This window comes from Henningerozyma blattae, chromosome 1, assembly GCF_000315915.1.
Source record: "Henningerozyma blattae CBS 6284 chromosome 1, complete genome".
Classification (NCBI taxonomy): Eukaryota; Fungi; Ascomycota; class Saccharomycetes; order Saccharomycetales; family Saccharomycetaceae; genus Henningerozyma; species Henningerozyma blattae.
Window position 1 is genome coordinate 1,920,885 of NC_020185.1, and position 17,274 is coordinate 1,938,158.

The 17,274-nt window shown below is 31.7% G+C and overlaps 7 protein-coding genes across 7 annotated transcripts; 2 read left to right on the top strand and 5 right to left on the bottom strand.

Annotated features, from left to right (window-relative positions):
* Window positions 1-371: 371 nt before the first annotated feature.
* TBLA0A07800 (uncharacterized protein) lies at window positions 372-1,613 on the bottom strand (the record flags this gene model as incomplete). Its single annotated transcript, XM_004178040.1, has 1 exon — window positions 372-1,613. One exon carries the CDS (start codon window positions 1,611-1,613, stop codon window positions 372-374), a length of 1,242 nt encoding a protein of 413 aa, XP_004178088.1.
* A 1,481-nt stretch (window positions 1,614-3,094) lies between these two features.
* On the top strand, window positions 3,095-4,513 carry TBLA0A07810 (uncharacterized protein; the record flags this gene model as incomplete). The annotated part of the gene is made up of 1 exon (XM_004178041.1): window positions 3,095-4,513. One exon carries the CDS (start codon window positions 3,095-3,097, stop codon window positions 4,511-4,513), a length of 1,419 nt encoding a protein of 472 aa, XP_004178089.1.
* A 414-nt stretch (window positions 4,514-4,927) lies between these two features.
* Window positions 4,928-5,594, bottom strand: RPS19B (40S ribosomal protein eS19; the record flags this gene model as incomplete). The annotated part of the gene is made up of 2 exons (XM_004178042.1): window positions 4,928-5,342; window positions 5,575-5,594. The coding sequence occupies 2 exons, from the start codon at window positions 5,592-5,594 to the stop codon at window positions 4,928-4,930; spliced, it is 435 nt and encodes a 144-aa protein (XP_004178090.1).
* An 832-nt stretch (window positions 5,595-6,426) lies between these two features.
* Window positions 6,427-7,298, bottom strand: RPL18B (60S ribosomal protein eL18; the record flags this gene model as incomplete). The annotated part of the gene is made up of 2 exons (XM_004178043.1): window positions 6,427-6,881; window positions 7,187-7,298. The coding sequence occupies 2 exons, from the start codon at window positions 7,296-7,298 to the stop codon at window positions 6,427-6,429; spliced, it is 567 nt and encodes a 188-aa protein (XP_004178091.1).
* An 823-nt stretch (window positions 7,299-8,121) lies between these two features.
* TBLA0A07840 (uncharacterized protein) lies at window positions 8,122-10,257 on the top strand (the record flags this gene model as incomplete). The annotated part of the gene is made up of 1 exon (XM_004178044.1): window positions 8,122-10,257. The coding sequence occupies one exon, from the start codon at window positions 8,122-8,124 to the stop codon at window positions 10,255-10,257; it is 2,136 nt and encodes a 711-aa protein (XP_004178092.1).
* An 85-nt stretch (window positions 10,258-10,342) lies between these two features.
* PTH4 (Pth4p) lies at window positions 10,343-10,867 on the bottom strand (the record flags this gene model as incomplete). The annotated part of the gene is made up of 1 exon (XM_004178045.1): window positions 10,343-10,867. One exon carries the CDS (start codon window positions 10,865-10,867, stop codon window positions 10,343-10,345), a length of 525 nt encoding a protein of 174 aa, XP_004178093.1.
* A 356-nt stretch (window positions 10,868-11,223) lies between these two features.
* On the bottom strand, window positions 11,224-16,413 carry MON2 (Mon2p; the record flags this gene model as incomplete). Its single annotated transcript, XM_004178046.1, has 1 exon — window positions 11,224-16,413. The coding sequence occupies one exon, from the start codon at window positions 16,411-16,413 to the stop codon at window positions 11,224-11,226; it is 5,190 nt and encodes a 1,729-aa protein (XP_004178094.1).
* Window positions 16,414-17,274: the final 861 nt, after the last annotated feature.

Sequence of the window (17,274 nt, forward strand, 5' to 3'; positions counted from 1 at the left end):
AACTTATATAGATTATTATTATTATTATCGTCATTATTATAATATATAAATAACCTTTTAACATATTTATTAAGTAATCATCGTTAAGGGAAAAGGATGATTAGGGGAAAATGAGAATAGTGATTAACTATTCAAAACGAAGTCGCATAATCGATTGCCCTTTTTTTTTTTTATTTTTCAAAAAAAGAAAAAGATAAAACAAAATTATATAAATATACATGAATGGTTTAGTATTTATCTTTAACAGTATCCTTTTATTTATTGGGCTTTAATGTTTCTTTTCTTTCTTTGCAAACAAAGTGAGTAGTTATAGAATGTTGATAAGGAAAGAGTATATCAATAAATGCAATAGAATTTAAATATGCAAGCAATTATACTTCAATTGTCTTTGCTTGGTCAAAATTTTCGATTAATTGATCAATACAAGGTGGTAACAAAACTTTCTTCTCATATTCGGATATATTCAATAATAATTCATAATCAATTTTTTTGACACCATGCTTATCAATTGTAATTGGTAATTCAAAAAATTCGATGTTCTTTGATTTTTCTTGGAAATTTTCATCCAACCAATTAGTCAATTTATCATTATCAGTAATATCTAAAGGTTTTTGATTGGAATCTCTTATAGCAAGGAAAAACCCAGGTGAATCAGATATAGTTTCTACTTCATCCAATAATAATGATGTCAAATCTTCTAAGACTCTAAATCCAGCCAAGGCCATAGCTAATGTAGCAGAACCTTGACCATTCTTAGCCTTGACAACTTCATCACCACCAAATTGAATTCTCTTAGTGAGCTTAGCTACATCTTCTTCAGAAATTAATGTATTAATATTGGCAATGGTTTTTTTCTTATTTTTCGTTTGTGAGATTAAGGGAATAATAGTTAATCCCGAATGACCACCTATAACAGGTACTCTTAATGATTCAAAATCAATTACTATTCCTTTACTTCTTAATGATGTATGAACAAAGGTGGCTGCTCTAACAGAATCCAATCTTGTCACACCAAGAACACGTTTGGATATATCATCAATACTAGTGGTCGTTTTACCCTTTAACTCTTTCCTTAATTTACGAATAACTAAGGGAATCAATGAGTTCACAGGATTAGTAACCATCAAGATAAAACACTTGGAAAGATCACAATTCTTAACGACTTGATCCATCAAATTCAAGATAATCTTCCCATTGATCTGAAACAAATCTTCTCTTGTCATTCCTGGCTTTCTTGCCACCCCTGCAGTGACAACAATTAAATCAGAGTCTGTTAATGATTCAACTAGCCCATCTTCACCAGAATGAGAAGTCACATGAACAGCAGTATCAATATGGGAAAGATCCGTAGTCACACCGTTAACCCCATCTTTATTAATATCATATAAAGCTAAATGGACAGTACCATATCTATATTTACTGGCAGATGAATTTGGTAACAATTGAGTCTTCAATAATAATGATAACGATTGACCAATACCACCAGCAGCACCAATAATTGTAATTTTTACAGGTTTAACAGCGTCGGCTTGGTTATTATCTACAACATCCTTATTAATATTGCCATCATCAGATGTAGTTAAATCTAACTTTGCCCTTTTCGTTTGTCTCATTACTTAAAAAAAAGAAAATAAAAATATTTAAATGTATATATCTTTGTATTACTTGAATCTAACAGTAAAACTGAAAGTTGCAAGAAAAATTCCAATAGTAGTTCTACAATAACACAAGCACAACATCTTAGATTTCCTCACCAGTTCTTGGTTATTATATATGGCCCCGAAACCAATTGCAAAAATAATGCCCAGAGATTAATTACACATTACGTATTAGATTAAGAAACTTCTGTTTAACTTTCGGGGTGACGAGTTCAGCCCTTCTCTATGTTTAGTAATAGGCCACAATTCATGTGGGCTTATTTACCGGAAATGTTGCCCTCCCACATTTCAAGGACGACCGAGTGAGAAAGACCCAGGAACTTGAACGGAGGTGGAAAACAGTCAAGCAAATTTTTGAGGGTGGAAGTCTTTGCATTACAAGGTTAACATATGAGAAAGAAGTGATGATCCAATAGAATGAACTAATCGACATAGAAGTATAAAATCAAAGGGTGCCTAGGTGACTTGATCACCGGTACCGGCCCAATTTAGAAGCTATTATCAATACTAGATCATTTTGCGACTGATTTGTGATGATTAGAAACTTGTATAAAGTAAAAACCTCGTGTATTATAGTTCTATATATCTTTGAACTAATCGATGTCCTTTGTAAAAGTAATTCGATAAATGATTGAAAAAAATTCGATCCAAGGAAACGATTTCCTAAAATCTTCTATTAGGAAATCAACTATGGCGGCTTGCAAAAGGGCAACAAATTTCACAATGGCGATTACCCGGATTGTCCTATGTCTTTGTGCGGGTAATTCTCTTGTGGGCCAATTTTAAAATTTTGAATGGAAAATTTTATTTTTGAAACAGGGAATTCAAAGTATAAAAGGAAGGCGGTTTGAAGTTGGTATTTCGCCACCGATAGGCGTTATTTCCCAACGGGTATTTCCTTTGTTTTAGTTATAAAATATACTTGGTTAAATCAATTAAATAAACTAAATCAATCAACCGAAACAGATTAAGCAGATATACTTTGTTTTTTTTTCATTTTTTATCCTTATTCTAATTAAACTTAACTTATTTTATTATATTTTATTTTATTCTATTCTATTCTATTATTGTATTATATTATATTATATTCTATTCATTGATTAATAAATAAATATTAATTAAGTAATCTTTATTATATTAAGTATCATAAGTATCTCGATATATTGTATTGTACTATCTCTCTACTCAAGTATCTTTCTGTTGATTAATTAAATATAGATATAAATTTCAGAAAATTAACTACAACTTAAACAGATCATTTTATCATTTGCCCTAAACTTAAAGCTTTATACTATCGTATTAATAGCCACTGTCATTTTTATTAGTAACTTAGACAATTAATAGAATATAACTAGTCCTCAAATTTTTTTGGATACGAAAAAAACTAAAACATATCATAGCCAGAATCTTAAACTTTTTTTTCACTTAAATCAAAAATGAACTCAGACGATGAAGATTTCAACGATATCTATGGTGATGATAACCAAGATGACGTAAAACAAACTGAACAAGAAGATCAATCCAAAAAAGTTGACGCTTCAAGTTCAAAAGATCATGAACCTACTAAGGAATCCAGCAGTAGTACTTCTGGTACTGCTCAAACTAAGGAAGGTGAGAAGCCAGCCAGCTCCATTTCAGAAAGTTTAAATCAATTGGCCGCTTTGCAAGCTCTGTCAGCATCTATTAATACTTCAGGCTCTTCCAACTCCGCTACAAATAACGATACTATTTCAAAGACTGATGCTACTTCTCAAGAGCCTTCCAACATAACAAATGATGAAAAAAAGCAAGATACTCCAAATACTAATAATAATTTATCTCCAACTGCATTTGAAAGCACCGCCAATGCTGCCCCAAAAAAAGCTGATCTATCAAAAGATAGCTGTAAGATGTTTATTGGTGGGTTGAACTGGGATACCACAGAAGACGTATTACGCCAATATTTCAATAAATATGGTAATGTTATTGATGTCAAGATTATGACTGATGGCCATAATGGTAAATCAAGAGGGTTTGGGTTTTTAACCTTTGAAAATTCCTCAAGTGTTGATGAAGTAGTAAAGACCCAACATATTCTTGATGGGAAAGTTATTGATCCAAAGAGAGCTATTCCAAGGGAAGAGCAAGATAAAACTGGTAAAATCTTTGTCGGTGGTATTGGTCCAGATGTTAGACCAAAAGAATTTGAAGAATTTTTCTCACAATGGGGGTCTATTATTGACGCTCAATTGATGCTGGATAAAGATACTGGTAGATCAAGAGGGTTTGGGTTTGTTACTTATGACTCTCCAGATGCTGTTGATAAAGTTTGTCAGAATAAATTTATCGAATTTAAGGGAAAGACTATTGAAATTAAAAGAGCTGAGCAACGTGGTGGTACTGGTAATAACAATGAACGTGGTGGTAACCGTAGAAATAGAATGCAACATGGTGGCCATTCAAATTACGGGAATAATGGTGGATACGGTAATAACAATCATATGAACCATGGTAATCTAAATATGCCCAACCAACAGAATCCATATTATCAAAACCCAATAATGAATCCACAAGCTATGAACGATTACTACAAACAGATGCAACAATATTATCAAAATTTCCAAAATGCTGGTAATGGTACACAACAATCAATGGATCCAAACATGCAACAATTATATCAACAACAAATGCAAATGATGATGTATGGTATACAACAACCTCAAATGAATGCAGCTAAACCTCCTAACCCTGCTGCAACAGGAGCTAATGCTACACCCACACCTTCAAGTGATACTGATGACAAGAACAGTTACAGATCACGCCATCCATCATCTCGTAGAAATAACAATAACGGATATCATCCTTATAACCGTTGATTAATTATTGTCATCTCAACTTCACGATTTTCTAATTTTGTATAATTATATCTATATATTTCTATATAAGTTTACTCATATCCTTCACTGTATAATAAAATAAAAGCATACTACTCATCTCTGGTAGAAAGTATATCAATTTTTTGCTTTTTTGTTTTTTTTGTTTTAATTTGTCGCTTAGCTATAAAACTTAAACATAATTGAGAAATGTCTTTAATTATAACTTGCTCTTGACATAAATTTGACTAATACATTCTATTGATTGTCAAAGTGTATAGTAATCAGGCCTAAAACTAATATAATTAAATTGAACTTAATACATAATGATAAGGTAGATTTATATTTATTGAATGAATTATTGAATTAATAATAAGATACTTAATTTAATTTAAAACTTATAAAAGATTAATTAATTTATTCATCTTCTTCCAAAGTTTGAGCAGCGATACGATCCAAATCTCTTTGACCGTTTTCAGAGATTCTTCTACCACCCTTTGGAGAAATTTCAACAACACCAATCTTTTCTAAAGCTTGTAAAACTTTTCTGTTGATAGAACCGGAGGCATCGATGTGCTTGTATGGTCTAACACCTCTAGACTTGGCACCACCGTATAATTTGTTTAATTTACCAACACCAACATTCTTTCTCAAGTAAATATGTCTGGCGACTGAGGCAGCTCTCATGTAGAACCAACCTTCAGCATCTTGTGGTGGCATTTCGTTACCAGAAGAGGTCTTGACCATGTCTACGTAACCTGGAACTTCTAATTTACCTTGTCTTTGCAAGAAAGAAGCATAAGCGTTGATGAAATCTTGAGCAGCAACGTCTCTATAACAAAATTAATCATATTCAATATATTTGGAATTAACCATATACGAATCAAAAAAAAAACTGTTAGTAAATGATATTCATTTGATAGGAGTCTCCCCCAATTTACATTGAAAGCTTTAATTGTTTTGAATTATTTTAACCTCAATTTATCATAAATTGTAATTTCTAGCTCATTTTTCTTTTCATTAAAACTTAACAAGATAGATATTCAATATTCAAAAATACGTACCTAACGGAAACACCTGGCATTTTGTCTTACTTTTCTATTGCTGGTTTTAAAGCCTATTGTTCAACGACTATTAAATTCAATTATATATAAAATTATACATATTGATCACGCTTCTACATGTTTTGATATTATTCTATTATTTGGCACTATTCGCTAGGATTATTCCATCGTTTCACTACAGCCTGCTCTTCCAGAATCCGACGGACCCCACAATAGTTTTCCAAAGGTCTGGCCTATCCTCCTGCTCCTCCTAGAACACTTTTTCAATTTTGCGTCTATCTGATAGATTGAACTTCCAACCAAGAGTCCCATTAAACAAGAATCTCGCCTTCTACAATTTCAAATGATTCCTTCTAATTTTTCCTTTTGGAGGCCGAAGCTCCAGGCAGAAAGATTTTCTTGTAAGGCTAAACGATGTACGGATGTACTTTTGGTATGAGCAGTCTTGAAAATTTAATGTTCGGAGTTTTTCAAATTTTTCAAGCAATTTGCCGAGGAAAGTAAAAGAAGAAAAAAAATAATATAATCTGCAATTAATGATTAATGATTTCATGCACATAGACTACTTTGAAGATTACGTTTATAAGTTTCCTATTTAGAACAAGTACCTTTCTGTTACACAGAGTAGTATTACAAGTAATTATTTTACTGTTATAGAAGTTTATCCAGTTTTTTAATCTCATTTATTTTCATTAGATTCATTTAATATAATTTGTTAATGATGACAAAATGAATTAAATGGAAGAATAAATTATATATATTAAAAAATAAGAGTGTTTCTTAAATGTACAAAGCGAGTCTTGCAGGCGGTTAAAAATAGAGAGTAAAATATAAAGTTAAATATGATATCATCTAATCTACGACCTTGAAACCCTTAGATCTACGTCTACCTCTAGCTCTTTCGAACTTTCTACCGGTAGATAAGATTCTTGGGGCCTTGTTCTTGTGTGGACCCATACCGAAGTGTCTAACAGCTTCTCTGGAGTTTCTTGGACCTCTTAAGATCAAAGTGTTTTGACCCTTTGGAGCTCTAACAGCTAATTGATCTAAAGTGATACATTCACCACCAGCCTTGGTAATTCTGGCTCTGGCGGATTGAGTGAATCTCAAAGCAGCAACAGTGGTAGCTGGTAATTCGAAGATTCTGGCATCATCGGTAACAGTACCAACAACAACAATAGTCTTCTTAGCAGCACCTTCTTGTTTCAAAGCTCTAGCGATTCTAGAGACAGAAACTGGTGGTCTGTTAATCTTGGACATGAACAAAGATTTCAAGACAACCTTGTTGAATGGAGCTTCAGTACGACCTAAACTAAAATAAAAATCATGACATTACATCATTATCAATATTGTTAGTAAACTTGCTGTTTCACTTAGAATATATTTACAACGTAACGTCATAAATATGTGTTCTGCTCCTTTGAATATCAATGCATTGATTCTTATTCGCACATATTGAGTGTCATTCATGTAAAAGAATAACACCAATAACTGCACTCGCAGAATTGTGTCAATAACAGTATTAAGCTAATTCACATTAGAATATACTCATTCACATTAATAGTCAGTGTAACAGAATTTTTTTTCAATAAAATGATTCAAATTAACATACGAGCCAAGAAAGTGAATAACTTGACCAACATCTTTAAGTAGACATTGTCGGACTTTGGAGCGGTTCTGTGACCAGATCTCTTATGTTGCTTGGTAGTGTGATCAATACCCATTATAAATCTTTGCTGTTTTTATTTTAAGCTTGAAAAATAGTAATAACGAACCCAAGTTTTCAGATTGGTGTTCTTAAATAGAAGCCATTAAGACATGTTAATTTTCAAAATTTAGATGGCAGTTGGTGTCGATTGAAATTTCCGGGATATTTCTCTTTTTTTCAATTTTTTTTCAGTAGAAACCAGAAAAACTATTTCCGAAAATTCTTTAGCTCCGGTGTCTGGATGTAGAGCAGTCTGTTCTTTTATTTACACATTTCGAATTAAGGTAAATAGAATTAAGCGCGGTGATGATTATCAAAGATACACATAATTTATGAGGTTAAATGTTTTATGAACGATAATATTTGTAATTATAGGGAATTACTAAGGTTTTTGATACTCTCTTATCCTCAAGACTAATATTATCAACGCTTATTCCTATTTTAAATTGATAGATTCTTTTTATCAATATTAAATTGTAAATTCATAGTAATTTTACATGAACTGTTTCAAGCTGCAATAGATATATCATTTATAAGACAATGTTCACTATTGCTAAGTTTTCATGAATAATTTGTTTACAATCTCCCTTTTTATTATTGATCAATTTTTACTAAAACTAAAATGTCTCGGAATGCGAAAGGCGATGAGTTGATGAGTTGAAAAAGTCGTTGCAGCTCTATCTGAGGACTAATACAAATTCGACACAAGACTATTCATTACAAAGTAGCCAACTTATAAGCAAGTATCGAGTATCATTTGAGTCGTTGCACTGCCCCTTCAAATCCCTCAACACATAGGCCTCATTATACTCCCTAACTTACCTTATATATAAAAAAAAATGGTAAGACTTTCAAAATCCACTAAATTAAAAACAAAACACATTTCTAAAAAAAAAGCTCCAAAACTACGTAAAATTAAAGATAGTGAACGAAGATTAGGCAACAAAAGACCCAAAAGATTAAGAAGATCTTCACTAATTGATGCACAGAAAAACTTTGCAGTATTTGGTAGGGATGACGAACATTATAACAAATATGAGAACTTACAACTAGATCTTAGTGACTCTGAGGAAACACTTAAAGCTTTCAAAGATAACTCGTTAGATCATAACATCTTCGAGGATATACCAGTAGTAGAAACTATAACATCATCTGATGAAGAATCAAGCAATCAAGATATACAAGCCCATGAACAAAATAAAGCTTTTTCGTTGAACCAACTAGAAAACAATGAAGATTTTATTGCATTTGATTCTAGTTCAGAAGGTGAAGATAACAAAATAGCCCATGATGAAAGCGATACAGATATTAATATTCCCACTTCCAATGCCATAGAATCAGATAATGAGTCATGTGAGACTAATGGCAGAGGTCAAAATAGAATATCACATGCAGAACATCCATGGTTATTACAGCATGACCATTCCAAACAAAACGAGGTATCTGATTTATTAACAGAAGAAATTAAGGATTTTGTTGCATATATATCACCAAGTCGGGAAGAAATCGAATTAAGGAATCAAACTATCGGTAAAATACGTAAAGCAGTAAAAAAGCTGTGGAAAAACTCCGATTTATATGTCTTTGGTTCCTATGCTACGGATTTATACTTACCAGGTTCTGATATCGATTGTGTTATTATTAGTTCTGCTGGAGATAAGGAAAATAGGCATTCGTTGTATCAACTTTCAAGTTGGTTGAAGCAGAATAAATTAGCCACTAAGGTTGAAGTAATTGCTAAAGCTCGTGTACCGATTATTAAATTTGTTGAGCCTTCTTCGAATATTCATATAGATGTCTCATTCGAAAGGAGCAATGGACTTGAAGCTGCTAAAACGATAAGGGATTGGCTAAATTCTACCCCGGGATTACGAGAATTGGTTTTGATTATAAAACAATTTTTAAATTCAAGACGTTTAAATGACGTTCATTTAGGAGGGTTAGGTGGTTTAAGTATTATATGCATGGTGTACTCTTTCTTATCGTTGCACCCTAGAATATTAACAAATGACATCGATCCATTGGATAATTTAGGAGTTTTATTGTTGGACTTTTTTGAGTTGTATGGGAAAAATTTTGCTTATGATGATGTAGCATTAAGTTTTCAAGATGGTCGGGCAGCTTACATGCCAAAGAAGCAATGGAGAGATATTTTGCCAGTGCGAACTACGTATGCATTGGCAATTCAAGATCCAAATGATCCAACAAATAATATTAGCAGAAGTTCTTATAACTTGCGAGACATTAGAAGGGCATTCACAGGTGCCTTTGATATGATAACAAACAAATGTTTCGAAATGGATGCTGCTACTTTCAAAGATAGAGTTGGACAAACTATATTGGGTAACGTGATTAAATATCGTGGTAGAGGGCGAAACTTTAGAGATGATAGAGAGTTAGTGGTAAATAATGCAATTATAGAGAATGAAGCATATCATCGGAAACGAAGTAGGATTGTTCATACTCATATTGTGGATTCAGATTCAGATGAAGAGATTCATATTTCTGACGATGATGTTTTTATTCAACCCAGTAGTGAGGAGGAAATTGATTTAAAAGATGAGAAGGAGTTATATAACATTATATATTCTCCTTTAAAGAAACCAGATGTACCAGTGCAAAAAAAGGTTATGAAATTAAACGATGCTAAAACGGTTAAAAAAGAGCATCCGACAAAGAAACTCAACAGTTCCGGAAGGCAGAGAAAGAATCCAAGTATTAATGTTGATGAAATGATGGGTCTTAACGCCGAAGATGATAGTGATGATTCCAATGATAGTATAACTATGTTGGAGCATATTAAAATAAGTGATGAAGAAAGCAGTGATAATACAACTCCTGAAGTACCTATTACTCCAAGAACAGAAGAAGTAGATGTATCGAGTAAAACTACTGTTAATGCTCAAACGCGAAGAGAATATTGGTTAAGTAAGGGTCAAGTAGCCTCACCACAGGTTGTGGAAGACATATTTTAGAATAAACCATATAAACATTTTATAGAATAACATTATCTACCCATTTATTACGTAGGTATGTAAAGCACGACAATTTTAAGATTATCTAATAATTAATGTTGAAGTCTTTTTTACGAGATTGTTTTTTTGAACTGGCTACCTTTTTACTATTTAACCTTTTTTCATTAGCTTGGCGTTTGAAACTATTCCATTTTTGGATTGTTGGTTCGCTTGTATTTGATCCAAACTGACAACAGGCTTTAATCTCAGATATAAGTTTATCATAACATATTGATTCATTGTTTCCTCTAGATCGTGACTCTTGTGACTGTATCACTAAAGAATCAGTTCCTGCTGCATAATATCGAAATTTATTTTTAATTATTGCATTTTTTACTTCATTGGGTATCCAATTAGCAGATTTAAAATTTGGTAGGGTAATAGTACACTTAGTGTTAACTTTATTTACATTCTGTCCACCCGGGCCACTTGATCTATCAAATCTAACCTGAAAGTCTCTCTTAGGAAGCTTCGCAGCTGACAATTCGTCAATCCATAACTTAGCTATCTCTACAGACGGTGTGAGTTTGTGTGAAAAGCTTCTGGCGACAATTCGTAAATATTTTGTCATAAATGTATTCGTCTGTGAGCTAATTTGATTCGTTTTTATTACTTATGCTGCCTTTATTCCGTGTGTACATGTTTAATGCAACTTTTAGGGTTTTCATCAATTCGGATAGATACCTAGCAAAATTCTAAATCATTTAATCAGGTTGGTAATTTTAATGAAATATAAATATACATAAAAAATCATCAAAAAGATAAAGCGATTTTTAATAATATACTGAAGTATATAATCAAGATACCAAATCTGCATTTATATTATCTTTAGAAATGAATATATAGTTTGATATAAATTTGAGTGGAACCGAAGTTTGGAAGATTATTTGCCTAAATGATCATTCGATTGAAAAAAAAAAAACAGAACTACGATGATATTACTCTTGTAAAATCAAGAGATAGTTGAAGTACATCACTTTGTATTTCTGAAATTGTATGAGCTATAGGAATTGTTCTCAAGATTAGGGGATATAGGTATTTCAGGTTTTTGAGAATTACCGTATGGTTCTCTGAATCGTGCTTGGACAAAGAAACCATAATAGTGCACAAGCCTCTTAATAAAATCTTTAATTCCATTCTACGAACTTTGGGGAAGGGTTCGCGCTTTAATAACGGCTGATCAGAAATATACCTTCTTAATGCAAAAGAAATTCTGGACACCAAATAAGGTGCGGCAATAATTCTCAACTGTTCATATTCACTGCCTTCCAACGTTGTTAATTCTATTAAATTGTTCAAACACATTTTAGAACATTCATATTTAGTTAGAAGAGGTGGCTGAACTGTAGATCCGATTGTTTCATCAAAATTAATCTCTGCAAATCTTTCAGATACTTCATTTAGAGACCCACAACTACCCAGCAAAGTATTTTCAACATCATCAAGCTGGTAAAAGAATGTATTTGACCAGACAGCCGAAATAAAAGCATCTAGATGGTTTCGGTCCATTAAGTAAATAAAGTTTCCCTGCAACAAAATTTTACGGTAACTAAAAAATTGTTTTATATCAACTGCTTCAGTCATTTTGTCGGTTTCGTCATTGACCTTGTGAAGTGGCGCAACAGCCACTTTTATAAATACATCACAAAATTCTTTTATAATTGGTTCTGAGATCTGTTTTTTTTCATAACATTCGATTATTTGATTTGTTAATGTTTTGAAGCAACGGGAACTAAATTCCCATAAAGGAAGATTTTTTTCTTCGCTATTATCAATTAACGATTTTCTGTCAATCGTTTCCCCTAGATTTTTCATTAATTTTAATATATTATTTTCCTTAAATGGTATTTTGTTATCTTTAATTGATTGTTCTAGTTTATCACTTAATTGCTTACAAGCTTCATAACTGACAGCTTGGAATGTTGGGATACGAACTCTTGCTGAAGAAGGAAGCTTTGGTAGTAACTTCTTTTCAATTTTTTCTCTAGTTTCAAAGGACAAGTTGATGATACTACTTAATTGGACTAGTATTATGCTTTGAATATCAACTGGTAAATCTTGTGAAAATGTTTTTAAGCATTCTAAAATAGCATTCTGTAACGTTGATGGTTTCTTTTTATCCCTTGAATGTTCTGGTAGTAATGGATATCTAATGCCAGCATTAAATAAGTTCAAAACAGATTCTACTAACTTTAAGGTTATCAAGTTATATTTCTCTAGTAAGTAATACAAATTTGGGAAAGAAATGACCAATTCATAAATACAGTCATAGCCTGTTTTGTTGTAATTTGAATTTGGGGCGGAAATATCTCTATAAACAATAGAATATCCACTCCATAATGTGAAGCATTTATTCAAGACGTCTTCGTTTATTTGATCTATAGCTAGTAAAGATTCCAAAAGGATTTTAAATTTGGAAATAGCAATATATTGTACAGCCGTCGATTGTAGATGAAATAAGTGGTTTATAAAATCAAATAATAGTAGCCACTTTTCACTTGTATTTTTAGAATCGTCGGTAAATGTTGAAAACTTTTTTGGATATAATTTTGCTAAGCCATCTAAGGTAATATCTAAGAAATCAACATAATCACTCAAATCTTGTTCCGTTAGGTGGCGCTCTAAGAAAGGTTTAATAACTTCCAAATAAATTAATTCCCAATCTGGTAAGTACAACGCATGAGAATCTAATATCCTGTAGAACGTTTGGATTGCACCATTTTTAACCTCAATTCTATTATCTTTCGTACAGTCTACTAAATTAGATAACAAGTATAGCCACAAACCATAATACATGCTGAGGAATGGAGAACTATCGTTTGTAATAATATTTAAGGTATTGCCTGGCTGAATCTTCTTATTAAACACAGTTAACTCTTGTTGAAGTTCCTTCTCATCTTGAGAGGAATAGCATGTTCTCAAATAATCACCTACTAACCAAAATTGACTAATTGAAGAAAATGAGATATTTAGATTACGTTGTTGATTAACAAAGTTCACAATTGTGTCTATCACACACTTAATAGTGTTTAACGGCAAAGTTTGCAAAAAATCATCTGAAATTAACTTGAAAACATCGAATGAAACTTGAATTAATTCTTTGTGTTTTTGTATGAATGCGTTGACTAACGACGAATCATCTTCATCCTCGTCTAAAAGGATTCCCTTATCTCTACTTACCCAATGAAATGGAGAATTAATAATATCAAAAACAATTTTCCAGGAATGTGAAAGGAGATCACCAAATTCATTTAAAATTTCCTTTAGTGTTGATAACAGTTGAAATAAAATATCAGCTTCAGTATTTGATGTACCATGATTTATTTCATCTCTACCGACTTCCAAATTCCTTAAGGTATTGATGGTATCCAATAAAGAATTTGCAACCAATAGCTCGAGTTTTTGGAAGTTAGCAGTTCTTGAATCTTGATCTTCAATAGAAGCAATTGAGTTGGAAATTTGCCTAATCATATCCGTAAAAATATTTGTCACATATAATCTTAAAGAATGTGACCCCAAAGAACGATCACCTATCAACTCTGTCAAATAACTCATTACAATTTCCCAATTTTTTTTGCCCACTTCTCCTTCGATAAATCTTCTACAGTTATTTGTCGTTAAATGGCCTAATTGTGAGACAAAAAAAGTTTTGTTATATATACAATTTCTAATTTTATTGTTGACCACTGAATGATAGAATCCACCATTTTTATCACCATGGTATTCTTTCGATGTATCAAACGTTTGTCTTGATTCTTCAACAATAATCTTCAAGAAAGATTTTAGGGCGGTTGCAGAATATGAAGCAGTACTTTCATATAAATTTGCAAAACTACTTTCAATCAAGGCACTATCATTCTTACTTAACATTGGTGGTGGAGGTATATCCTGAGAATAAATATTTTCCATAAAATCATTAGATGGTCCTGACATATAATAAGAAACCCATTGTAGTGCTACCAATACAAAATTCCAACTATCATAGTTCAAATTTTCACCAATTGATATTGTTAATGATACCAATGCCCTAAATAACGATACCTGTCTTGGATTGAAATTTCTTGGATGTAAATATTTTCTATTTGAGAGCTCATGGTTTAAATGGTGTTGGTTTTGTTGTTGTTGTTGTTGTTGTTGTTGTTGTTGTTGTTGTTGTTGTTGTTGTTGCTGCTGTTGCTGCTGTTGTTGTAATTTTTGAGATTGATTATTGTTTGAACCAATCAATGTTTCACTTATAGCATTAAGGACAGATGTCCCAGCCGCAGCTGCAACAGTAGAAACAGTTACATCAGTTGCCGCTGAATCAATAGAGTTTCTAGGTTTAGGATCTTCGATTTTGAGTTCAGTTTCAAGACAATTTTTAACGATTGACAGAGAAAACAATTCTAAGCATTGATTTAGTTCATCATGTAAATTTAAAAGGCCTGCTGCATGGCCTAATTTTTGGAAAGATCTCACTAATTTGCTGAAGATATGGTTATCAAATGATGAGGAATATAATAATTTTCGAAGAATATTAAACACATTGGGAAATATGCCTTTAAATGTTTGAATAATTGGTAATTGAATTTGAGTCTCTTGATCAGTATTTGATGACGAACTGTTGCTAGGTTCATTTTCCTTTGAGGAGGATGATGAATTTATTTTAATAATTGTTGTTGAATCAATTTTTGAAGCTGAATTACTAAATCCATTGGTCCAGTCACTAATTATTTGGAATATTAACCAAATCAAATAATTTTGATTTATTGATGAGGGATTTGATCTATCTAGCATTTGTAAATAAGATATTTTTGAAATAGAATTGTCCTTTGTGATTTGATAATTATCCAAAGTGACAATTAATTTAGTTTCATGTAATGCAATTGTTAATTCATTTGATTTTAAAATTTCGTAAAATTCCTTTGTTAATGATGTTAATATTTTTTTACGATCTTTCAAATTATCATAAATCATAAAAATAGATTCTACAAGTTCAATATCATTTGAAAAACTTCTAAAAATTTCTAATGTCAAAAGTTTTTTCCAGATTGGAGATTTTGAATCAGCAGTTAAAGTATGAATCAATAAAGAGAAAATGACTTCCAATTCTAGGTCTAAAGTGTTCAAAAATTCCTTTTTTATTAATAATTTAATGCATCTATAACTTCTAACCACGATAGAAAAGCTTGCAGTAGTTGAAGGAATGTTTCTTAATAGGAATGGGACCATTTTAATACGTAGGAGAAATTGCAGATCTTTATAATTTAAAAATGAACTATAGCTATTACTTAGAATTGATTCTAAGATCTCTAATCCATAGTCAATTGGTACATTATTCATATCTAGCATCTTATCCATTTTTATCTTTGTATTGCCAGTATTAATGTCTGTCGTAATGGAGTTGTTACTAGTTATTGTTGTTGTAATGTTATTATTAATTGAGGATGAATCTTTGTTTTTCTCTGATAGGGAACTCAGATCAGTGAATAATACATAAGCATCATATCTATAAGCGTTAACCATGATTGTATCACTATTTGTGATTAAAACTTGATGAGTTTCCTCCAACGCTGGGTTGTGTTCATCTTTACTCCAATTAAACGATAATCTTTCAAAAATTTCATCAATCAACTGTTGCATTGTGGCACTAGCGGTACCTATAACCATTGGAGATTTATTAGGAACTTGTAATAAGTTTGAACAGCAAGTTAACAATTTTGCGCATAAGGGGCCATAGATATATTTGCCATAAGTTTTAAAAAATATAGGAACTATTTGTAAGACTTTCAGTTGAATATCAGAAGCCAATAGAGTAGCTTCAATGAAAGAATCTAATACTTGAGATATTCTTGAATCTGGGATACAATCTACAGACGACATTCTTTGTAAGCATTGCATTGCGATAGTAGTCAATTTGGCACTCTTCGAACTACATGCTTTTATCAAAGGTATTATGAAATCAGGGTGACGTTTTAAATCCAAATTGCTATGGCATGTCTTAAGGATCTCCAAAGCTTTATCACTTGTATGTTTAACTTCTGAATTTTTTCTTCTGGATTCAGAGACTAAATTATGCAGATCATTATTCAACAATTTCTGAAGAGTGAAGAATTGTTGTTGTTGAGTAACTACCATGATTGAATATATGGGTATAATAAATTTTCAAAGTGAAAAGATAACAAAATAGAAAAATAAAGAATACCTAAATAAACACTATAGTCAATTGGGAAATAAAAATGCAGAGCTCTCCTTGATAGACGTGTTTTTTTTGTATAAAAAAATTATTAGTAGTTCTCGTATATATCTAAATGCCGTTTTAAAAAAAACTAATTGTATCTAATAATTATTTAATGACGTATGAAGTAGGCTGATAAAGAAATAATTATTGTACTTTATATTAAAACTAGAATATTTGTTTTAAACCTAAACCGCGCGGTTTTCCGTACCAAGCGATAATTTTCAAAGCTTATTTTAAGGGCAAAAGATATTAAAATTTTATTCTTCAAGCTAATAGATTTAATCTTAGCAAGCATTACATTATTTAAATTCTCAAGAGTAGGAGGAGCCTATCAAATTATATCTCAAAACTTATTCCCTCATTTATGTATTTTTTTTTTATCATCTCTCGACCCCAGGTTCCGGTCTTTGCTCGTACAGATACGTAAGGATAGATGCATCGATAAAGATATAGATATGTTGATAAATATATAGCAGCATAGATAGATGAATAGATATAAATACATATCATTCAGTGTTGTTCCACATCTCTCAGAACCCTAGTCTCAATCCTGGAATCTGCAATCAAAACCCTGACCTCCTGTTGTATTTTCAACACAATCACGATTTGTCTTTTCTGTTAATCACAGATTGCCTTTTTTCACTATTTGGCAGGATCCAATACCAATTCGGAGTACAGTAAAGTTACTATAAGCCACAAACCGAGAATGTGTTTGGAAAAGTAAAAAAGTCATATTTGTAAACAATCAAAGCGATGAT